Raw genomic sequence first — 25,388 nt, forward strand, 5'->3', positions numbered from 1 at the left:
AGAGGAAAGATTACTCTTAATGATCTCAATCAAACACTATTCTCTTTGTTTATACCAGACAAACAGGATTTTAAGAGGTGCTTGTAAATGAGAAGGACATTTTCCCCCTCTGTAAAAAGTCACCCCAATTATACAGTGATAACCTTTAACATCTTTTTAAGCTGCAGGCAGTATTTTATATAAAGATGAATGTAATTAATTGTTCTAATTTCAGCCTGGCTTGTTCTAGGTGGCTTCTATAATAAGTAAAAGCAATAAATGCAAGTTTGGAGAAACCAGTAGCTAGTTAATATTAAAATCTATTCTGTGCACCTCTGTACCCCAGAAAAGAAAAAGCATTACAGTTCAAACAACCTCCCTCCATGAAACGTTTCTGATTGTGCAAAATGCTGAGCAGCAGCAAACTAGCAGAAAGTCAGTTAGTTTAGGCTACTCAGCTGCCTTAGGAGATGCTATAAACTTTGCAAACCCAAATCCTACATTAACTACTAGTCTCTGAACAGACACCACTGACATTTCTGGGTGCCCTCCTTACCGAAAGGAAATAAGGCACCTTGACATCTCCACATTTTTCTAAAGAAAATTTGACTTTAGTAAGAGGAATTAGTGATGGAAAGGTTCTCTCCCATGACAGGGATCAAAGGAAATTTCCCTTTAATGTCAGATTTCAACAAATGCTATTAAATTGCATTTAACAATCTTTGGTAGAAATTTTCCCGAAGAGCTTTTCACTTGAAGTCAACCTGTCACTGTCATTCCAGTAAACACTGCAGAACTTAAACTAGTCCTATCCAGACTACTAATTTATGCTAAAATTATGCTCTCCTGAGAAAACAAAAAGTACAGTTCAATTGCTGAAATATTCTGCAGTAACCTCCAGTCTTTGTCATACTTTCTATTGTTGCTGAGCAAGCTGTGAATGCTCATAGAGCTTGTCATAGAAGATCTGCAGCTAGCAAAGTGCCAGGCAGAAATATTAACTCACAAATTTCAAACTCAGGACCTTCTGGGCCTCTGTATGTTTACAGCATAGTCAATTTACCATATGCAATTCTGGCAACTAGCAGAAAAACCCTGTTTTTCTTTTCTAAAGCATGACTCTCTTTGGTTTTGCTGCCATGCAAGATGTAAAAATACAGTCTCGTCTCCACCTAAAAATTCATACTAATCTTGGTTTCTCATGGAAAAATCACAGCAAATTCACTCCTCCCAGGAAGGATGAAGTGGGATGACAGGATGCTTTCTAACCAGGACACCAGCAGCCAGGCTGATCAGAAAAATATCAGATAAATTTCCTTCTACTGTCCAACAGCACAGAGAAAACAGTTAAATCACAAAGCCATTTTCTGCCATTGTTTCAGCTACAACACAGGAAGACATTATTAACATCATAAGTAAAGAACTGTCACTGTTGATGTGCAATCCTTACTCCAGCAACATTCCTTTGAGACATGGGGCTGGAAAGGACAGTCTTGAATTTGACAGCAAACAGGAAAATAAGGAAAAATAGCCTAGAAATTAATCAATAAAATAAAAGCCTCCTTCAGCTATGCAGTGACCAGGAGAGCTGGTTATCCTTTTAGCATTTTGGAAAGTACAAAACAAGAGTTCTCACCCTCCAGGGGATCCCTGGTGAGTCCCAGCTGGCTGATAATATAACGAGGAATGTCACATTTAATTCCTTGTCCTTCCTTGGCATGGCCTTCTGCAGCTTCTAACAAGTGGTAGAACTCTTCAGGATCAAACTCCTACAGCAAGGTGGTGAGAAAGACAGAGAAAGGTAAATGTTTCAGCTTTACAATGACAAAAGGTCTCTCCCCCATATAGGGTTCCTTCAGAAACACCCTAAGTTAATTCTGAGCTTAGCAGTGATGCAAAACATTTACAGTTAGAGCAAGTCAATGCATTCCACTCTGCTCTCCCAAAATGACAGATATTTAAAGCCTGCTGGACGTCCACTGGTTGAGGTGTGCAAATCAAAACAGCAAAAGGACTGTAGGGACTTTTTATGAACAAACCCCAGGCTATTGGATACTACAGACATGGTAATGCAAGCACTGATCTGGACCCAGCTCCCAGTTTTGCCACTTTGAGATGTGCCAGGGAAAGACGAGGACAGAAGTGCTGCCTTCAGCCTTCACCTCTGACAGGTGAATTAAGGCAATATAAAACTCTCCTGCTTTCAAATGTCACTTCTAATCAAACTATACACTCACCCAATTCTGTAACTGTCCCAACCTTAGCAACTGCTAATAAAATTATTACTAAAACAGCAATTGCTGTTTTATCAGCAGAGAAGATTTCACTTTCTATATATGACAAACTGATGAGGTATGTCATAGACTATATAGTACAGGATCGTCTTATCAACTCAGTCTCGGTGTACGTGATCTGTAAGGTAACAAAAGGTTCTCAGAAGGTGTGATCTCTTTTACCAGACTAACAGGCACAGCTGGAAATAAAAGACAAGCTTGCAGAAGCACTCTGCTTAGAAGCAAGTTCATCAGTTAGCTTTCAGACCTCATCATTCACCAGCAATGAGCAGCTTTACCAAGGCATCTAAAAAGTTTCTAGTGAAATAGGAGGAACAGTTACACCATACAGCTGTGAGAGCATCAGAAAAGACCTGAGGTGAGGGTGATCAGCAGCGTAAGAGAAAAGACAGCAGAGGACTGCAAATAAGAAATCAGAGATTGCGAGGATGTCAAGGTATTTAAATGATCAGAGAAGAGACCCATTTTTCCTGATCACACTAAGCAATGCTGCTTGGATGCATGCTGTCACCAAAGACAGCAACAAAGCGAAAACCAAAGTTCCTTCCTAACCCCTCAGGAAAAGGATCAATCAACTGTCTCAGAATCGGCAGAAAGCAGGAACCAGACCAGAAAAGACCATGTGAGAGAGATGGTCAGCAGACCACAGTATCACAGTATATCACAGTGTAACTAAGGTTGGAAGAGACCTCGAGTATCATCGAGTCCAACCTGTCTCCACAGACCTTATGACTCGACCATGGCACCAAGTGCCACGTCCAATCTCCTCTTGAACACCTCCAGGGACGGTGACTCCACCACCTCCCTGGGCAGCACATTCCAATGACGAATGACTCGCTCGGTGAAGAACTTTCTCCTCACCTCGAGTCTAAACCTCCCCTGGCACAGCTTGAGACTGTGTCCCCTTGTTATATATAATGTATGTATATTATATGTATGTATGTATATGTATATTATATATAATATATGTATAATCTAGAGAACGAGGTGAACGGGAAGGTGAAGCCGGGGCAGGACTCTTCAGGATACAACTGGAGATCATTTTTTTGGCAAGTAAAGGACTGAAGGAAAAAGGCATGGTAACAAAAAATTCAAACACACAAACCCCCTGAATTGAAACAAATCCTAGCTCTGTTTTCCTGTCTGTATATTTATGCAATCCTTTTTGTATGCAGAAGGCTCTCTAGTAAGGGAAGGCAGGTGCTACAGAAAAATAGTCGGAAAAAAAATAATAAATTACATACTTTTTCCCAAAGACAGTTTCAGTGATGCACAAAACACATTATTTTCCTGAAGCCCCAGAGACACAGTCCATAAAAAAAACATTTCACAATCCATGAGGTAACGCAAAGACTGAAGCCAAGCAAGTTATGTTTCAAATACTTAAATGCCTTTACCCCTCATTAAAGCAATGACAATCATCACAACCACTAGCTGTATTCTCAGCTACTTCATTTACAAGGAAGAAATAAGAATGAGCTGTGTAACCTTAATATTAATCATAGAAAAACTCTTTATAAATTCATAAACAACTGAAGCTAAAGGTTAAATTACACACACACACACACACACGTGTTAAAAAGGACCTTTAACTCTCAGGTTATTTAAATGGTTGATTATCCATTACTCTATGTCTTGCTCTTTTATGCAGTAGAATCATAGAATCAATAAGGTTGGAGAAGACCTCAAAGATCATCAAGTCCAACCTGTCACCCAAGACCTCATGACTACTAAACCATTGCACCAAGTGCCACGTCCAATCCCCTCTTGAACATTAACATTTAATTCCACATGTCAGTAGAATAAAGTATATCTATTTGAGGGGGGAGGGGGGAAGCTAGAAAGGCAATGCAAGTTTGAAAACCAGGGAAGACTAATATACAGATCCAGATATTATTTTTATACTTCCTTGTCAAGGTTGTCACTATATGCTTTGGAGTTCATTACTCAAATTTCAATGACTTCACTGTTTCCACCTGCTCCCACTCACTTTGCAGAATGTCAGGTGTAGAAGATAGCAGAGGAACATGCAAACCTATTGATCTGCAGGTAAAAGTAGGCTTGAGTCTGGAATTGCCTGCAGGTATAGAGCCACAAAACTTACTGAGGTTTCATGTTTTCCTAGATGATGTGTTACTAGTAGGGTGTATGCATGTTGAATACAGCAGGTACAAACACAGTAATCTTAAATTTATTTCCTTTCTTCCTTGTCTTCACTTTCAAAAAATATCATTCTGAAGAAGTGCTGGAAGATAACTGGAATCACAAAATTCATCTAAATCATACAAATCGTTTTGAAAGCCAAAAAATTCCCAGTCTGAATGGAGTTGTGTCCGGGATTATCAATGTAATTTAGTGAGGAATTCTTGAACAAGTAAGTGGAAGCATTTGGCCATTGGAATGTGCTGCCCAGGGAGGTGGTGGAGTCACCATCACTGCAGGTGTTTAGGAAGAGACTTGAAGGGGTGCTTGGTGCCATGGTTTAGTTGATTAGATAGTGTTGGAAGATAGGTTGGACTTGATGATCTCGAAGGTTTTTTCCAACCTGGTTAATTCTATTCTATTCTATCTCTCTCACTAGTTGTGAAGCCTGCTTCATCACAGACAGTGGTCTTCCTTGCACTGCAGGGTTCACAGCATGGAACTAGGGTTCACCTCATGGAGGAGGAACAAGGGAACCCTCCAAACTCCTACTTGTTCTCAGTCTTTCTGAAGTTGTCTTTAAAAGCTGGACCATTCATTCTTGTCTACTTTGTCAAAGGAAACTCCACAAAACTAATCATCTTCTAGTGACTCCAGTGATTAAAATCATAGAATACATAGAATACATAGAATAAACCAGGTTGGAAGAGACCTTCAAGATCATCGCGTCCAACCCATCAACCAATCCAACACCACCCAAACATCTAACCCACGGCACCAAGCACCCCATCAAGTCTTCTCCTGAAAACCTCCAATGATGGCAACTCCACCACCTCCCCAGGCAGCCCATTCCAATGGGCAATCACTCTTTCTGTATAGAACTTATTCCTAACATCACCCATGGACACACTGACCTCAATGTGCTTCAAATATTAGCTGTACATCTATATCCAGCCACAGATTCTTAATCAAATTCTCTGTCTCAAACAGATGCAGCCTCCCTGTAATTTTCATGTCCAGGAGGAATCATCAGACTTTGTGCTTCAACATGCCAGGGAATTTCATCCTGTCATTTCTAAAGTTTCCACCGTAGGTTTGTGACACCTCCTCCAGCACTCCCAACATATTCTTTTGTGATTCTTCCCTAAACTCACCCCAACTTTTCAACTTCCTATTGAAATGCAGTCACCAAACTGGCTCCTATAACCACTAACCAACACTGCACTATGTACACCAGAGGCTCTTTCCCTATATATTTAAGGTTTCTGTTTACCCTCTTGCCACGGCATCACAGTGAGAATGGACATTCAGACTGCTTCTCCACTCTACCTACAAAATACTTCTGGAACTACAGAACTTCAGGACATAGTGAATGTGTTATTGGGATGGCCTAAACACTCTTCACCATTTTCTAAATAAAAGTCTATATTCAGATTAGCCAGAGTAAATGGTTAAAAAGGCAATGAGGCTTGCTTTTCCATGTATTCCAAAAGCACCAAACAGGATTTCAAACCCATGCTTCCAAATCTTTTTGGATCTCTGTCCTACCCCTCTGTGTGTTCAGAGCTGGGAAACCTGACAGCAGTTTGCTGGGTCTACAGCAAGAGTCTGAATCCAAGACCCAGATATCACTTACATCATGTCATCTCCTTCTTAGTGTGGCTTGGGGGCACCGTATGCACACCATACATTTATAGGCTCTTTATTGTAGCTACTAACACTACAAGGAAGATCAGGTGGTATCAAGTAGCATGAAATTATGTCTTCAGCTACATCTGGCCCCTCAGCCATAAACTGTATAGTAAACTATAATTTAGCTGCTGTTGCAGCTGACAGTCCACTGGGAAGATACTCCTATATTAATGCAAAAGACACTTAGTACTTCTGTTTTTTCAATGCTGATTTATTTTTCATCAGTTTTAATTAGAATTTAAAGCTTTCTCTTGAAGACTTTGTGTTCCTTATCTCCTCAAACACATACCAGCCTCTTTAGGTCATACACACACTCGTTCAAGGACCAAACTTACCAGACACTCAAGCAGCCGAGCTGGTCGTGCAATGATAATCATCAGCTTCTTCACAAGCTGGGTAACAAAGGCAACCTCGGAGCTCTCGGATCGCTCGTGGGCCTGTGGAGAGCAGAACATCACATTATGGTCCTGGCAGTGAACTCTTCATTTTTATATGTCAGATGCTGAATGCAGAGGAATCACCAGCTCAGTAACCACAATCCATCAGCACAGGCATGACTGAGCCATGGAAAGCAGTGATCTTGGCTCATTCAGGACGCCAAGGTACACAGAGGTTTCCTATCAGAATTGACTCCTTTCATTATGCAAGAGACATTTCAAAGGCTGCATTAGCATTTTATCACCTATTAATTAAATTAGATACAGGGTGCTTTTAGTTTTAAAAATTAAAAGAGGAATACTGATTTTTTCAGTTTTCACCTCCCACACAATACTGAGGTCTAGACAAAAAAAACTAACAGCCACCTGTATTTCTAGGCTTTACTTTCAGAGGTAGAATTTGAATGATTTCTGTCCATCAGGAAGAAAAACTAAACTTGAGTATCACTGTATTTAATTTTATAAACCCTGCTGAACAGCTACAGCACTGCACTGCATTGTATGTAGAATCAAGCAGACAAGCAAATCAAAGAGCATACAGAAACTTTGTTCAGATTATTTGTTCTTGTCCACTCCCTCCATTTTGCCAGATTTCAGTGTAAATTCAAGGTTTAGTTTCAAGAGGGGGGAGGTGTGTGTGTGATGTCTTTCTGTAACAACAAACACACTAAACCAGTAATTTAAAAATACCAACAAAACCAAAACAACACAAAAAGCCAAAGATATTTTGAAGCAGCACTCCCCCAGTTGACTCTACTTTTGCTCAAGTACACAATGCTTAGTTACATTGAGCCCTGAGGCATAAACTAAATAGTACTTCATCAGAGGGTGATAAAAAGTTGGTTCCAATGACATGTGAAAACTCTGAAACACAGCATAGCTAATTTTTTTTCCCCAAGGTCTAAAAATCAGACTTTAGCATAGCCACAGATAAAAATTCCAGAACTTAACCAACAAGATTATGCTGGCAATAAAGTGAATTGCTTATAGGAATTGTATTCTATCAACAAGGATGCAAGCAGCAATAAACTAAAAGGTTCATTTAACATTGTTTATGAGAAGCACCTAAGAAAAAGACAGACATGGGTGAGAAGTCAAATCACACTAGTGATCACTTGAAAGAACAACAGAAAAGGAGGGAAGCAGAAGATTAGAGCTAGAAACACACAGGGAGCATTAAAAATAATATATCTCTGATATTTGCTAAAAGGACAAAGAAAAAGTTTGTCATTTCTTCTGATAACACAGGTCAGGATAAGAAATGTTGCTTGTTCAACACTTCAGCTCTGGTAAGCCAGGGCTAGACTTTCAACCTTGAAGAAAATGATGTACCTGAATAGTTCATTATCTAAAACCAGCATCAGAGATGTTCCCTGGCTACAGAGCCTTGAAAAGATTGTTTTGAAAGCATTGAAGTAAGTTGAGATGATTATTTTTTTCCTACCTAAAACGTATTTTCTAATTATAAACCAGAAAACAGCCAAATGAAGATGATTAGCATTCACTCCGTGTCCCCTGATGCATTACACAAACCTGTAAGGTAAAATCTAAATTCTAGAAAGAAATGAATGCTTGCAGATCTGAAAAGCTATTCCAGATCACCAGGGGTTAGATGTGTTGAAATTGATAAATAAAACATCAACAGCTCTGTATTATTTGAAACATCAGCCATGCAACTGGAAAGTCCTTACCCCGCCCCCAGCTCCCCCCTATAAGTAATAGTATACATAAAATACATTTAATTCATCATTTTGCATCCATTTATATTGTTAAAGCAAACTCTTAAACCAAGTCCTTTGGTTTTCTCCTTTTCTTATCTATGACAATTTAGGCAGAATAAGTGAAAAATGTTAACTCATTTAATCAGGTGTCTGTTCTGGAAATGAAAAGCCAGACCACCGCTGCCAGATGAAACAGAAAAGCAAAAGGGAAAAAAAAACCACAAAGATTACAAGAATCAGACACAACTTGTAACAGCCACTCAGCCATCATCTCTGCACAGCGCTGCTCTTCCAAGATCCTCAGTAAAACTGCCTCCTCTTGTTTCCTTCTCACGCAGGACAGCCCAGACATCCCTATAGACATCTTGTTTACAAGCTGTCCCAAGGACAGCATCTGGAAAGCAGAGGGTTATATAGCCAAGCACTGCCTGCTGCTTCCATGTGTCGGTGCGAGGCACGCCATCTAATTAGCAGCTCCCAATGACGACATGCTTGCTTGAAGGTTGCTGGTGGCATTTCAGGATTCCACCTCCCCCTGCTTTGCTTCCCAAGGGAAGGAGGGAGAAGCTATAGGGGTTGTGAGCAGAGGCTGATGCCATTCCTCCACACATTGCCAGTGACACGTGTACAGGAGGTAGCAATGGGTAATTTACAAACCGATTCCCTTATCTGAAAGACCCATCCGTCACTAACTGTAGCTACTGGGGCATGAAATTAAAATCACTGTCCTCCCCTGGGGTTCAGCAGGACCAATAACTGGGATATGCAAGTCACAATGCTGTAATTGAGCTAATATACTGATGGAAACCAAAACGATAGACCTGCAATGCCAAGACCCAATAAATTTACACTCAGGCTCACATTAAGAAAGCGATCCCAATCAGAATATCCATTTGCCCATGTGCAGCACCAGTCACCACAGTATAATACTAACACACTCCCCTGTTTCTTTTGTGCCATGCACAGGAACACCTGTAATCCTTTACCTTCCCCAGCAACTGGCTACACCTACACAAAAGCCATTAAAATTCTTTTTGGCTAGTTCTACCTTGTCAATTCAGCCAAGAGTACAGGTGACTATAACCTCCTTCTCTCCAGTAACCTGAGGTCCTATCTCATCCACTCTACAGTAACTGATACAGAACTGAATGACACATGTTCTTTTTTCATAAGTGCTTTATCTTATTTTTCAGTATTTTTAGGTGTGAAGTCCAACATTCAAGTTCATATTCTGGAAAATAAAGAAAATCTCTTCAAATTCAACTTTACTTCAGCCTAATTTCAATGATGCAATAAGCAGTAGGTTTTTCTGGCTAAGAGACACTATTTCATGCTCCAAACAAGGGCAAAGATCTCATTTGCCATAACTAATGAGATTTGTTGGCATTTTACTACAAAAGCCAGGATCTAAAACTTTGCAAAGCTTCTGGTTTGGTATATTTAAACAGCTCATTATTTCCATATCCAATTGCTCTGTTTTACAGATGCATTTTTACAATGTAAAGCAGACTCAATCTGCAACATATTAAGGAGAGCTGCCTTTCTGTGGTTTGAAATACTGTGTGAATTGAATTTGTTACCATGTGTCAAAAATCAACACCTTAAAAAATGTTAAGAGAATCCATCCTTTTACAGTAAAACTGTATGAAAATCTGTGGGTACTGCTGCCACTTGTCCATCTCTTTACTCAACAATAAATCACCCTCCCAATCTTTCTACATGTTATAAAAAGACACCACAAAACTGTACACCCTACTGTAGAGATCATACAACTGCTCCTCCAGGGGAAAAGCTTTTATTGATGACCTCCCAGTTGGTATTTGTTTACATGATGTGTAATGTTAAGCAAAGAGTCTGTCCCCAACTTCAGAACAACCTAAACCTGACTCCAAATTTCTTGTGTTTCTGATGAGTCCTCCAAAAGAAATATTATCAACAATCTCTATCTGTTTAGCTTGAAACATCATAATTATTTCCTTCCAGAACGGAGTCTGAAGGACAAAGCACAGACTGGCAAGCAAGGGGAAACAAGTAGCCTTTAAATATTAAACTATAAATGCCAAGGAACTACGATAGGACTGATAAACAAATGAGAAAGATGTGGAATGAAGTCATTGGCACTCCTCCACTGCCTGTAATTTCTTTGTCCTTTTCCTTCCCAGCCTGTTCTGCCTCCTTTGCCTCTTTATGCTTTCCCTTTAATCATCCCTAACCCACCTTACTTCCTAAAGTAAATCAATTAAATTTAAGAGATGACTCTCCTCTCACTCTGGCTCTGCAGAAGATGTTGAGGAGGAAGTGGTCAAAGAAAGCCCAGGATGACCACTGTATCTTTCTCTAGTAACAGTTCCAACATCATCTCTTCCTGTCCTTAGGAGTGGCAGTAGAATGCACATAGGATCAAGAGGAAAAGAAAACATAAGAAGTGAGTTTTGAGGATTTGTTCTGACAGAGGGGAGAGAAAAGGAAAAAGCAGATTTGTCTGATCCACACCTTCTCCAAGATCCTGATTAGACTCTTCAGGCCAGAAGACAGGGCCTGGAAGTGGCCAGACTGAATTTATTGTTCTCTTAATTCCTTCAGTCAAAGGTTTTAGCTGATACAAGGGAAGATTCTACTGTTTTCACAAAGCTTTTTGACATAAAAAGTGTATATTAATATAGCATTTTAATTTATCTGCTATTTTCTAACGTCTGGAAAGAGTGGAACAGAAGCGTGAAGTAGTGCAATTGATGCCAGTGGACTGGCAAACTGAACAATGACATGTAAACACATCTTCATCAAATACATTCAAAATCATCATGGAAAATAAGTTGTTTCAGGTGTTCTGTTTCTAGGTGTTTCTGTGGTATTTGTCACAGACTGTGATCTGTAAAAATCCTGCGTTTTCAGTTTGCTGCCTCCTTGAATCAAAGCAGAGGGGGTTAGGAAGACATTCCCAAACAGAGGTCTGGACCCAGGAACTGCTAATTGTGCTGACTCTTCACAACAGCTATAGCATGCATGCTAAGACATTTTTTGTTTAACATTCGTTTCAGTTTAAGGTAATAGAGCAATTTTTAATGAGTAGCTGAGGCACACTGAGCACGCATTAAAATCATGCCCCCTTGTGTATTTTCATATGCTTTGAACACCACAAAACACATCCAAGTACTTAAAAAAACACCAATGGATTAAGTTCAGGTCAAAAAAAAAAGATATTTAATGAAAAATTTATAGCCACACTACAGACTATGGTGTTTTCACTGCTTGAAGGCACTATTGTAATTAATAAGTCATTCAGAGTCTTGAAGTACATGAAAGAAAAGTTCAGTAATTTCCCTCATCTGGATGAACCCCATTTTCATAAATGGTAAAGACTGCTTTTGACTTGCTCATCTGCATATTTAGCTTCTGTACAAACAAAGTACACAGGTGAAGCAATGTGTTCAGATTCGCTTGTGGTAGATCAACAGCAGACTGGAACAACTCAGATCTCCTGACATCCCCACCTCCTGCCCTCCCGCCCCCTGAATCCACATTGTCTCTCCTGAAAAAAAAATCAAAGCTCTGGCTTATTGTTTAAAGTTTCAATCAAAAGAATATATTCTATTTTCCAGAGAGCACTTACATCCTGAAGAAGTTTCTCCAAGTTTTCCTGCAGCTCATAAAAGTACCGAGAAGTAATAAGACCTTCACGTGATTTATCTAGGCAATCTCTGGCCAGTTCAATAACTTGATGATGAATGAAACTTAGGACCCCATCTGCTAATTGCAGCACGTTCTCTGGAGCATTAGAGGCAATAAACTCAGCCAGCCGTTCTTCCATCTGTGCCGTGGCCTAACAGACAGAGCAAACAGAAATTATCCTTAAATTTTACTATCCCAGAACTTAAAACATGGACCAGAAGTGTGCTGAAGTAACCTCTTCTAAATCCAAAATGCGGGAGGCTTGTAAAAATATTCCACAGTACAACGGCGTTTTTCTGAGAACAAAAATCACACACTACAGGCAAAAGTTAAGGTTCACACAAGGAAACAAAGATTAATTGGAATACACTTTCTGCAAATGCAAATGACCAGAAAAAATATTCTGGTCCTGAGGCTGTATTCCTCTGTGGGTCTCCAGAGTCAGGACATAAGATACAAGGCATTTTTCAGAACTTTCAGGCATGACCATGAAGCCTGAAACTCATTGCCCCAAGCAATAGACACAGGACATTTCTATCATTACAAGCGCTGTCTCCAGAGAAACATCTGGTTTTGCTATTGGTAGATCAGGAAGGGCAGGCCATATAGTCAGCTCTGGGAGGCATGATCTTCTGCACTCATTTCAATGAGACGTTAACTTTCAAAGCCTGATTCCATAGGTTTCAACATTCAGCTTTCTAAAAACACCCTCACGCTTATTTTTGGTGCAGGTCACTTCAGCACATTTCAGTGTGGACTGAATTCAGACTGACTTTTCTAAAAATCCAAATCTACCTTCATTGCTTCCCTGGCACCAAAAGTCCCAGCAACAAACTTGGGTTTTGCCAAAACCTTCGGTATTAACTTGGAATTACTTTAAAAGGAAACTTTGCATTTCCAGTATATGAAAGGAAAGCCTACCAAAACCAAAGAAGTTTGGATCACTGTAAAGGAAATTTAATGCAGTTATACAGGGGAATGAGAGCCTGTTATTCAACATATTTTGAAATTATTCTTAAATAGCTTTTAAGAAAAAGCATCCTTAAGAAACACATCCCTCTTCCAGCCTTGCCCTGGTTTGGAATTTCAAGAAAAAGACAGGGATTAGTTAAAAATACATGGAGACACTGGCCTTGTAAACAACATAAATGGGCCACAGCATGGCCCATCATCCCTGTGAGCTGTCATGCCAATAAAAGACATGACAAATTTAGTGAATATGATGCACATACACAACTCCACAAAGCTTTTTGAATCCAGCTACTGCAGAATTAACAAGTGAAGCAGAGCAGGTTTCAAAATCTCATCAAACTGCACTGCTTGGTAGACAAAGGTAAGTGCTGGGCTCCTTCTCCAAGAGTACAAGAAGCTTGGTCATAAGTTCATTGAATGCATTATCAAAAAACCAAACCAAACCAAACTAAAACAAAACAAAAAGTGATTCCTTACCTTTGGAAACCTTTCTTTGTACACATGGTTCATCATTATTATTTCACTGTCAAAGGAAATTGGGGAGCGACCGGGGCTAGAGAAGACAAGAAAGCATGTTATTGTTTACAGACATCACATCAAACCCCTCCAAAAAATGCAGCAGTGGTGACAATGCTGCCACACTTACTGCAGCCTTTCCAAAGCTTTGACATCATCTTCAGTAACAGAAGATGCTTAACTTCAGTGAAAAGCCTAGCAAGCAATAACAGTCTACAGCTTTCCCACTTATCTGAAAACTCCTAACACTCCTGACTTCATGGGAACTCAGGCAGAAACCCACCTATTTTCAGTGAACACCAGCCCTAATGTATAAATATGCATAAAATCAGTGCATTTGCTGCAGGTACATCTGTTATTTCCCTCATTCTCTTACTGCCCTCTGTGGCAGTGGTAGCAGCCCAGCCCAGGAAGAAATCTCTATTATCTCCGGAGTCTCCGGTGGCAGAAAGGAACAGAGTAAAAGGAAACAAGGAACTTGAGATGACTTGTTTTCCTTTGCATGAAGAAAGGGATGCATTACCAGAGTTATTCAGCAAACTCTTGTATATAAATACCACAAGCAGTAGGAAGAGAATACTCTTATGAAAACTGCTCTCCCTTGAGACATGTTACACCATGAATGCATATGCATGTATGCATAGGTTAGCAACCAACTTCAAAGCACACCAAAAAATCCAGGACACTAAATCTTGACAAAATGCATTTATGTGACTGTTTGGGTGGGTTTTTTTAAAGCAGAGTTGCATCTCATTTCATCACATCTGATGGTATGCAATGCTCTGACTCATTCTGCCTCTGAGGACAGCATGAATGAGGTAATGCAGATAATCCCTAGCTACACGATCGCCTGCAGCATCTCATTTCTCTGGTTCCCTTGTTTTAATGTTCAGTACAAGCAAGGGCTTCAGTCATTGTATAGCATCTTACATGCTCATTGTATTTGTGATTTTGAGAGTACTACATATTGCTAAAAATATTTTCTCTGTGTCAAAAAGTACAATTTTATCCTGAATGACTTCAAATATTTGAGACTTTCTTGTGAAGGATGAAACGAATCTCTCTGAACAGAATAAATGCATTTTAAACTTGGAATGCATTACAGATACTACCTTGCTGCTAACCTATTTAAAGGGAAAAAAACATACTTTTGGGAATGTATATTTACAATTCAAAGAAAATTTCACTCACTGACTCACAGTATATAGCAATATCAATCTCTTTTCATGCCTGGCACTGGAATTCCACGAATTGCATTGTGCCTTGTTTTTACTAAGGTTTATCCCTCAGCTCGGGAAAATGCAACTCAGATAAAATCTCTCCCTGAATCCTTATGTTGAAGGAGAAAAACTAATTTGCTTGTTGTGGATACCAAGTAAAACCACATTTTCATCAACTTTTTTTTTTTGCCTTAAGAGGATCTATCCCTTAGCTTGGTAGATAGCTATTTTTAAGCATGGAAAATTTTCTGTGAAAATAACTCCACATTTATATTCATATGTAATGTATGACTTAATAAAGAGAAGGGTAAAAAACATTTACACTTCAGACTTTGAAGCAAATTTCCCCCCTCACATCTAACCTGCTATCTTTATCCTTTTCTCTTTAAGACCAAATAATCTGACACAAACACATGACACTTGTTTACTTGCAGTTCATATGGGGCTGAAGAACTTGGTGAATATGGTTACTGGAGAATTTATGTTTTCCATAATGCATTATTTCTCTGTGTCATTTAAGTGAGGATGTGCAAACCCTCTGATGCTAACTACAGAAATACAGAGTACATACTTCATTTTAACACCAAAGCAGTCCTACTAAAAACTGTGCATGTAAAGTATTTGTTGTCTCAGGACTATAACAAAACATGAGGAGTTTTGCTTTTTGCTTTCAAGGCACTTTATTTATATAGACACAGGAAATTAGGACCTATGCAGAAATCATGATACCCAAGCTGTCCTTACAGCAAATGTAGCATTTCTTCAAGGAGAGCCACAATGATAGTGGAGTTCATTGTTTCAGAATCATGAAACCAGAAGCAGACCCAAAGTAATTCCTTTGCAGAGGAGTCTACTGACTGGCAAGAAAGCAAACACTTAATCCATTAGCTTCCTTGGGCATTGGGGGTTTTGTCTCTCATCACTGGAAGCTGTTTAATGCCACTTTTCACCACCTAAAACAACAGAGCATCCAAACAACTACAGATAAAACCTGAGATCAAGCTTCAAACTGTCATTCTAAACAAAATTTGCCCAATCAAATTAAATGTCTATCTGATTGTAGCAGGACTGCAATGTAATATACTGCACTATAATTTTGATGTTGATCCTTAGCTTGGGAAACTACAGAGATAATTAAATGGATGCCTAACTAGCCAAAGGCACCAGACACTGCTGGTCACTTTATGGCACTTTTGAGACATAACCAGGTGAAAAAGAAACCAGGACTGGGCAGGAAACCGAATGCCACCAACAGAGAGCACAAGGAAATTTAGAAACAAGAAATAAGATGAATACATTTTATTGGCACGACAGCTTTTCAAATGCAAAAGCTTCACACATCCATCTAGCACCAAGAATTTCACATACAGAACTAAACCAGTCTAACATTTCGAGCCTCACAAAGGATCATTTTCTGCAAAACAGAGGACACATACTGTGCACGTGCATAACATTTCAAGACAAAAAGCAGGCTGCTTCTCTTTTGATGGTGCAGATAGGCAGGAAAAAGAAATTATTATTGTCAGTGAGTTTTTCATTTCAGCAGGGCAGACATTAGAAGAGTAATATCTGTCCCCTTAAGCTTAACAGCAGAATGAAAAACCACTCTCTCTTTCCCCCTTCTTCACCCTCCCTCCACTTCATGAGATAATGTGCTGGTAGACTTTCAGTGACATCTATCTCCCACAAAGGTTTCTAGCCTTCAACATGTCAAAACCCATGTATATCTGATGTCAGAAAGTGAAAATAGCTTATAGACAGCTCTTTCAAGGAGTAGCCTTTATATCAGTAACTTAAATCTTTAAAAATCTCATTTAATTGTGACTAAATGAATCTGAGATGTTTATGAATACCTATTTTCTCCTTCACTCTGACAACTGTATTTACTAGGAAAAGGCAGAGAAGCTAAAAGCCCTGTGTTCCCCTCTGCTTTTACCCTGTATATAAAGGTTTAATTAATGAGGTACTTGTGCACACTGCCAAAGCCAGTGTCCTTAGGAAATGTAAAACCATAGGCCTTAATTTTCTTTCATCTCCAGACACACAAAAAAGGAATTTTAAAACTAGAGAGTGAAAGTTGTATGAAGTACAAACTAAGTTAGACCTTCTGCTCAAGGTGAGCAGAGCATCAGCCTTGCTCTTTGCCCAAGAAATAAGCATATAAACCTTTGAACTCATCTAAATTGCATTAAAAGTAAGCCAGAAAACTCCCCCTGAAAAGGGAGACAATAAACCAGCAGCAAATACAGACAATCCACGTCTGTCCATCAAGCTTCAGAGCAAGTATGACTCAGTGCTTCATGCAGACCATAACAACTGGGCCCTGAGGCCTAATCCTGCTTTATAGACAGGACAATGACCAAAGGAGAACTGAACTCAGCAGAGCAGAATCCATCTGCTGAAGTCTGAATTCATGCAACGTGCACAGTAATAATGCTATGCAGTTTCCCACAGAATTACAACAATCTATAACATGGAGGAAATAATGTAGAAAATTTAATGTGTAACTTTAGATTACTTTTGCAGTTAGTTTATTTTAGGACTGTTTTTCCTGCATGATCATAACCAAACAGCACAGAAAGCCCACACCAGGCATTTATTCTAGTGCTGCTAGCAAAAGGGAATCTGAGGCAAAGCAGGATATACAGTAATTCTTACGGAACAGGCAAACAGTGAAATGGAACAGGAAAGAGACTTTCTCCTTGAGCACTTTGAAAAGTAATTTCTGAGTTTGTTTACATACTTTTAAAGCATTGTCTTTTATTCCTTTTTACAAACATTCAGCTTCAGCTAAATTCAGTCTGCAGACAAATACTCTCAGTGATTGGTTTTATATCACTGAGCTGTCTTTGACTTCAGCCCTTCTTTATACCAGGCCTGTGACAGTATTTAGAATGTAAGGGGGTTTAAAATATATATTTAAAAATAACAAATAACAAATTCATTTATAGGGTTTACATGTGTGTGTGTGTGTATATATGAAGGTAAAAGGAATACATTTCAAGTACAATTTCTTTGAAAGTAAAGACTAATGATTTTCTTCTGCAGACTTATAGAAGGGCCATAACAAATGCTTTCCAGTACTTCATGGGTTTTTATGTATGCTAAGAAAGACTGAGACTGCTTTAGACAGAAACCACTGGAAAGCTTAAGTAATGAGAAGTACAAAGGGCAAATAAGAACACTCAGTTTTCCTCATAATAGAAAACCATAATGATGGGAAGTGAGCCCCAAAGTTAATAAATTGAAAACCAATCACTTTGAAGAAAGTTCACAGAACTCCCTGTCTTAAGAGATAAAACAGTGAGACCAACATCTGCAATGTAGTTAGAATGTCTTTTCATGAAAAAATAGATGCCTTTGCTTCAGAAAATTGTTCTCTTTCTCTGGCAAATCCATGGCTCCATGAATCCTTCACCTGCTCCTCCACAGCTGGCTGTGGACAGCGCTTTCTGAAAGCAGCAACATGAAGCAATGAAACCACCAAGATTACTCAAGTGGTTAACGTTGACACTTAAGTGCAGTGACATGAGAAAACTTCACAACCTGCAAGACTAATTTTTAAGATAAAAATGGACTACATGGGCTACTGGTGTGGTTCCACAACATCTCTTTCCTCTCATCTTGGGTATTCTACTGTCAGAAACCTTTTCTGGCAATTGGCATTTTCTAGGATTTGTCTCTGTATACTCTTAATGGCAGGATCTAGACTGTTTAAAGTCAGGTTGGAGCTGCATTTAAAAAGCACTACCCAGCAGAGATGAAGGAGCATATTTGATTAGGGATGATCTCATCTCCTTCAACTATATAAAAATTCACTGATAATGTCTTCTACTCTTTTTCCCTAGACAACATTAGCCTGAAATACAAAAAGAGATCAAGAAAAATGGGCAGATTGGTGGGCTGAATGCACAAAGTTAGAACTTGTTATTAGTTTACTCTTATCTCTGATGTTCTCCATACATTCCCACATGTTAGACAGTACAGGATGACAACGAAGGAGGACCAGGAAACACTAACTTAAAAAGAGAAACTATGCCAAATTTATTGCAAGACTTCCCACTGTCAAAATATTTTATTCCTGAGAGAAAAGATGCTCTTCAGGTAAAGCATCTCTCTGTTGGTCAACAACTTGTGGGATTTGAAGGTTGCATTACAAAAAACCACTGAATCAAACAAACAAAAAGTCCCAAAACCAAAGCAACAACAAAAAAACCAACCCACAAACCAAACAAAAATCCCCCAACAGTTGAGAGATGTTATTTAATTAATTACTTCTGCAGGTAATAAATAAATATTCTCTTCTACTGAATCACAGAATGGTTTGGGTTGGAAGGGACCATAAGAGATCATCTAGTTCCAAACCCCTTGACATGGGCAGGGACACCCTCCCATATTGCTCAAAGACCCATCCAGCCTGGCCTTGAACACTTGCAGGGAAGGGGCATCCACAACTTGTATTTTGTCATGCCTCATCACCTTCATATCAAATGCAGTACAAAATCATGAAAGTAGACACTCCCTGTATGCTTTCAACTAATTCATAAAACAAATTAGATTAATTCCTTAATTTTTCACCCCTGGCCTTTCCTCTTCCCTTCCATCACTTCTCTTTGAAAATCATTTCAAAAAGCCTGAATCCCAGAGAAACTTGCAGCCAAGTAACACTAAAAATATTAATGGCAGTGCCCAAGCATAATAGCAGTTCATTTTGTTTCCCAATATATAGCATCAGGGAATCACATTCTTTTGTTGAGTGCAAGGCTTGGAGTGTGACAATGCAGCACCCATCTGCCCTTAGTCTTGGGTAAGAGCATTATACTCAGGCAGGGAACTGAGATATTTTCAGTAGTCTATATCCAGCATGTATCTCTACACTGTAAGCACCAAACCAGGTGGGTCACATAGAAACGTGTTCTTTCATTTATTTTGTGAGTATTGGATCTGTTGGACATAGGTGAGAGAACAATCACCTGGCTTGATCAATCAGCTTCAGAAGCACATTACACTTTTGGATTCTAGCATGAGTGCCAGACTACCTCTTTCCCTACAGAGCAAAGCAGCTGGAAAAGAACCAGTGCCATTTCTTTGGTGTAAAAATTCAGGGGATTTGAAATAAGCAATGATTAGTTAAGAGACTGGTATATTCAAGCTGCACTACCAACATCTCAGTGTGCATCAGACAATGCATGAGTGTGCACTCTGATACTTTTCCCACCCAGTCTTACCATTAAAACTGCTCTGTATGAACAGAAAATTTGCACCTAAGAAAATGGTAAATTTCTAGTCAAAGAAGGAGATTTTTTTCCCTAAAGTTTTATTTAGGCAACACTGTTGTCTGACCAGAAGCATTAAAAGATCTTCTGATACATTTAAAAAATCTTGGGTTACAGAGACCCTCAAAAAAAAGCCCCTGTCCCAGCATTTGATACTGACATCTCAAAATACCAGCTCCTCTCTCTTAAAAAAGTGATGTAAGGCTGCAGTCATAAAGGATGAAAAAGTAATACATGCTAACAATCAGTCACAAATATCAGATCATCTTTTAAATTACAAAGCTGTGATGACCAATTAAGGAAAGCATCTGATGTATTTTCTTCATCTGCTTTTTATTAAATTCTTATGAAAGATTCCATTTTTAGGAAATTCCTGCCTGATTTTCAACACATCAACTGCCCAGAGTTGATTTTTCCCTTTTTTTTTAAAGCAGAAGTGTCCTCTCACCAAGTGAACTAACTCTTACACACAGAACTACAGAATCAGTCAGGTTGGAAAAGACCTCAGAGATCATCAAGTCCAACCTATTACTTAACACCCCATGACAACTAAACCATGGCTTCAAGTGCCACATCCAGTCCTGTTTTGAACACCTCTATTGTATATGGAAATTAATAAGCAAGCTGTACAGATAATAAGGTCTAATCTTCAGATATTTCAGTACTTGTGTGTTTATAAGGACACACTACCCTCTGTCAAAGAGGGTAGTGACTCCTTCCAAGCATTGCTCCAATTGGTTCCACTGACATACCAATTCTCCTTTGAGGTGCTAGGGCCAACACAAATACTTGGCAGCAGCAAAGATGCTTTAGAGTTACACAGCAATAAGCTAGAAATAACCAATCAGGCACAGTATAAAAAAAAAATGGGGCTCTTCATTTCATTGTTTATACCACTCTTACATTAGGAAGAGCATCTTATACTTCATTATGCCAACAGTAATATATCTGTGTTAAAACGGACAATAATTACTTTAGTTATGTGTTGTCTACCTATAGTAGCTGTCTTTATCTATAAAGAATTAGTAGTACTACAGTTACACTACTCAGCAGTAGTCAGTGTTAAGAGTGACAGCAAAAGGACTGAAGTAGGGCTATTGTTCAAAGAGGCTTAGTACAAATCATGTAACTAGTCTTCTATCACATGGCAATTTGTGGAGATTGCAGGCTAGGTGTGCTACTAGCCATAGCACTTACCTGCTCTTGTAGATTACTGTGTAACTACACTTAGTAGATCCATATGTAATTACCATGCAGCCTGCACTGAAGTTCAGAACACACAAATAGTTACAAATAATGAAGAAAGGTCAGCTCTGCCATGACATGTATAATACCATGGACTTTTTTTTGTTATCTTGGCCTGTTTCATCTCCTGCTATTAGAAACCCTGGCTTAGGTCCTAAACTGGGCACACTGGCTCAGTATTTCCAACTGGCAGAGTGTCACAATCTTGCCCATTAATTAATTAATTTATATCCACCTCTGACACCCTCAGATCACAAGCAGAAGGAATATTTCATAATCTTGTCCCCTCCTTGTATAAATCCATTTTCCTTCCCAAGGTGCAGTGTCTAGAAGCACACATCTCTCAACTTTTCATTCACTTGGTCCAGCATAGATTAGGTGGTGTTGGATGATAGGTTGGATGTAATGATCTTGAAGGTCTCTTCCAACCTGGTCTATTCTATTCTATCCTATCCTATCCTATCCTATCCTATCCTATCCTATCCTATCCTATCCTATCCTATCCTATCCTATCCTATCCTATCCTATCCTATTCCACACATGGCAAAACTTAAGGCTTTTGCCATGATAAGAAAATGTTTGTGGATTTATTTCATATAATTGCTAGAGACCTGCAAGAAAGATTGCCCAGGGAGTTTGTGGAATTTCTGTCCTTGATCATATTCCAAAGAAGTCTGAACATGATCCTAAGCAATCTGCTCAAGCAGTGATTTGGACAAGGTGATGCCCAGAAGTCCTCTCTAGCCTCAATCATTCTGTAATTCTTTGGGAGATGAAGCTCTAGTTGCTTCTGGTTTTAAGCACAGAAAAACCAACTGCACAAGGAAATAACCCCTGGATAGGTATCTATGAACAACCAGTTCTCTGAAGCAACAGTAAAAATTTGTCAACTGCTAATGCAGGAAAATGCTTTCAGCGCTATTACAAAATTGCCCTTGGGTGCAATTCCACCTAAGGTTTTGACTTCATCAACTCTAGTTTTCATATCCCTTGAGAAGCACTGCTGGAAGGTTATTAACAGGGACTGTAACCACTTCCTTACAGGAATGCAGCAAAATTCTGAGAAGAAATTTCACTAAAGGAAATCTACATCCTATAGGTTTAGTCCTGGAGGCTTGTGGATCGTTTTTTTCATGGAGTTCTTGTGAAGAAACGAAAGCAGACTGTGCCGATCATCTTCCAACCCAAAACCTCAGTGTCAAATGTCAAAAAACCACACATCCTCTTTGATTAGGTGAAGTAGATTAAATGTTGATTAAAATAAGCTCAAAACCATGTAACAAAACATTACTGTTCTCAGATAAGAAAGCACACAGGGAAATGCAATCTGTGTGTCCAACGCCTTAAAAACTCAACTAACAACCTGAAGCTCACCTGAGACTGCGAGATCGAGGCCTCAAGGCTGGAGAGTGGCGCCCTTCCTCATCAGTGATGCTCTCAGTACTGAAATGCTTTGTCAGGAAATGAAGTTCATCTGCCGTGGGCTGAAAGGGCAGCTGGTGCAGCTTCTCCTGAGATGAGCATGATGACTGAGTACAGAAAAAAATACAGAAAAGAAATGCACTAAACGCATGCATAGGGGTCAGCTAATGAATGGAAGAGGAACGGATTCTGCCAGACACTGCACACTCCAGCGGAAAAGAAAGCTACTTATCAGACCAGGTGCCTCTTTTTACTGCTCTCGTTAGGCTAAGCCAACCCTTAACGTACAAAGACAGAGCTGGGGAGATCTGGAAAAGTTCTGGAGCTATTACATTTCATCACACAGGTGATTCGCCAGCAGAAGACAGAAAGGAAGGTACCTGAGTACCAGTGCTACCTTAGAGAGGACAAGGAGGTTCCTGGAATGGTGAGCAACTTTCTTTCCTTTTCCCTCATGCTCTCTTAGCTCAGAAGTTTCACTGGCATGCAGAATGCTATGGAGCTGTGTAGACGTGAGGATTTTTGCTGATTAATGGCTCTCATTGGAAACTGTTGTAAGTGGTCAGGATTTTATTTCTCCCTTCCTTTACCCACGAGGCTTCTTCTCTAACCAAGCAGGCAATAATAAAATGAAAGTTGCTGACTTTGTAGGGTTGAAAGATTTAATAACAGTTTCTTGGTATTTCATTTCCTACCGATACATACACCAGAAAGAAGGTCTACTGGCTTCCTTCTACTTTGCTTGAAAAAGAAATTTGAGCTTGAGGACTCATCACATCAAATAGAAGCCCACAATTCTGTTAAATCCGCACCTGTGGCATTAACTCCTTGTGCCCTTTTGACAAGCCGCCGCACACTACTTCTTGCTTTTAAAATCTAAGCAGGAACAATTCCAACCTGGTCTATTCTATTCTATTCTATTCTATTCTATTCTATTCTATTCTATTCTATTCTATTCATGCTTATCAGCTTCAGAAGTGTTATTCAGATCAAGTCTAACTAATTCTAATCTATGAAATATTATAACAAGAGTATTGTCAAAGACAAGCAGTAATTAGGATTGGCTTAGAAATGTAATACGAAGTTCAATAGCTCAAAGAACTGTGTCACTACTGACTAAATGCCCATTTCAATGTCTTTCTGAGACTGTAGCACTGAAGCAAACAAAGGACAAGAAGTGAGAGATTCAGACATTTAGGAGGGGAAAAAAGAGTCTTGGAATTACAGGTTTTAATCTATTTCCTGCAAGAAGGTGAATTCAGATCTACTACACACAAATGTGTCTACTACTTTGCAATTCTCATTATGCCACCTTGTCTTCTGTTGCTTACAAGACTTACACCATTCCAATTGATGCATTCTGTGTGACAGATTTGTTGGGCCACTGTTTGTTTGGGGTTTTTTTCTGGAATAATGTAAATCAAAATCTAGCTATCTCTGGGAGCATGATATAAGACAACTAGACTTTCCTGCCCATGTCAGAAAGCTTAGAACTTTCTGTAAGTAGCTTTAATGTCCTTACTTCAAAGCAAGGACTGATTCTTACAACAGAGTTTTACACTTGTTTTGTTTTGTTTCGCTCTCTCTGTGGACACCTACCCAAAGGCTGGTCAAACTAAAAACTCTTGAAAAAGTACCCATCTACAGCCATGAAGGACCTACACATTGCAGGCAGTTTGGTCTCCAAAAGTATTCACCCTCACAGGCATCTTGGAAGATTTCACAGTGACTACCAATAATCAAACTATCTGTATGCCACCCATACAGAAAGCAACTGTACCTGCTTCAGGCTCCCATAGCTGGCATCCAGAAGAGGACTTAGCCATGGCTTATGCCTATAGAGATTTAACCTAAGAGCATAAAGGCAAAAGCAGAGTTCCTTTTTAACAGCTGCTCTCAGGTGCTTGAATATGTAATACTGCTTGGCAGCGAAACCAGGGGCACCTTTTTCCTGTTGATAATGACATCTTCTCTCACATTTTTCTGTGCTCCTGCCCATACATCTGTACACACACACAAAGACTTTTCCCATAGGAGACTAAAATCAAGTCATTTGTCTTCTAAGGAGATAAAAAAATATCCTAAAAAGAAAAAAGCAAGAACAAAAACCCCAAACACCTGTCTCAAGGATATAATATATCAAACTTTGGAAACTGCAGGAACTTCTTGAATGTGGAGTCTGTAGGAATGTGCCTGAAAATACGAAGCTATAGAGATGAGATTAATGTGGCAGAATCAAATTTTAATCATATTGAGGAATCTTTTGACCCCAATTTTTTCTCTTGCTGCATAGACTGACTTAAACACTCACCTCCTAAGGAACTCTGATGATAAATTTTGATTTGAGAAAGTTTATGGATGAACTTCACAGAGCAGCTCACAAGGAAAATAATCACACTGCATTCAGTGTAAGATTCAAATAACACTGAGTACTGAGTTCTAATTAATACAGATATTACAATTATTAGGAAGGTACTCTAAAGAGCAGAGATAAACCAAAATAGATGATCAGTAGTAGTGTTAGGGCAAGAGGCAGTGATGAGCACACAGTTGAAGACACTCACCATAACACACATATACTAAGCCTGTTACATTAAGTCTGTACAGATAGCCTTAACATTTCTAATTTGTATGTACTTGGCTTTTCAAGGTTGTTACCACACCACCTAACCTGCATGAACTAAAGAATATGTTTCATTGTACTAAGGATCTGAGTTAACATAGTGCTGCTTGCTACCTTACTGGCATTAGTGGCAGACTAGCCTCCTGAAAACACAGAACTCAGGCAAACTGCAGGCAGCCT

The 25,388-nt window shown here is 39.2% G+C and overlaps 1 protein-coding gene across 1 annotated transcript in view; it reads right to left on the reverse strand.

Moving 5' to 3' along the window:
• Nucleotides 1–25,388, reverse strand: part of MAST2 (microtubule associated serine/threonine kinase 2) — a 198,910-nt gene that overhangs the window by 27,870 nt on the left and 145,652 nt on the right. The window contains exons 9-13 of the mRNA XM_054165723.1: nt 22,538–22,692; nt 13,384–13,459; nt 11,876–12,085; nt 6,443–6,544; nt 1,616–1,748 (exon numbers count right to left, since the gene is read on the reverse strand). Coding sequence (XP_054021698.1) covers nt 1,616–1,748; nt 6,443–6,544; nt 11,876–12,085; nt 13,384–13,459; nt 22,538–22,692 — 676 coding nt within the window. The remainder of the gene's footprint in view (nt 1–1,615; nt 1,749–6,442; nt 6,545–11,875; nt 12,086–13,383; nt 13,460–22,537; nt 22,693–25,388) is intronic.

This window comes from Dryobates pubescens, chromosome 11 (assembly GCF_014839835.1).
Source record: "Dryobates pubescens isolate bDryPub1 chromosome 11, bDryPub1.pri, whole genome shotgun sequence".
Classification (NCBI taxonomy): Eukaryota; Metazoa; Chordata; class Aves; order Piciformes; family Picidae; genus Dryobates; species Dryobates pubescens.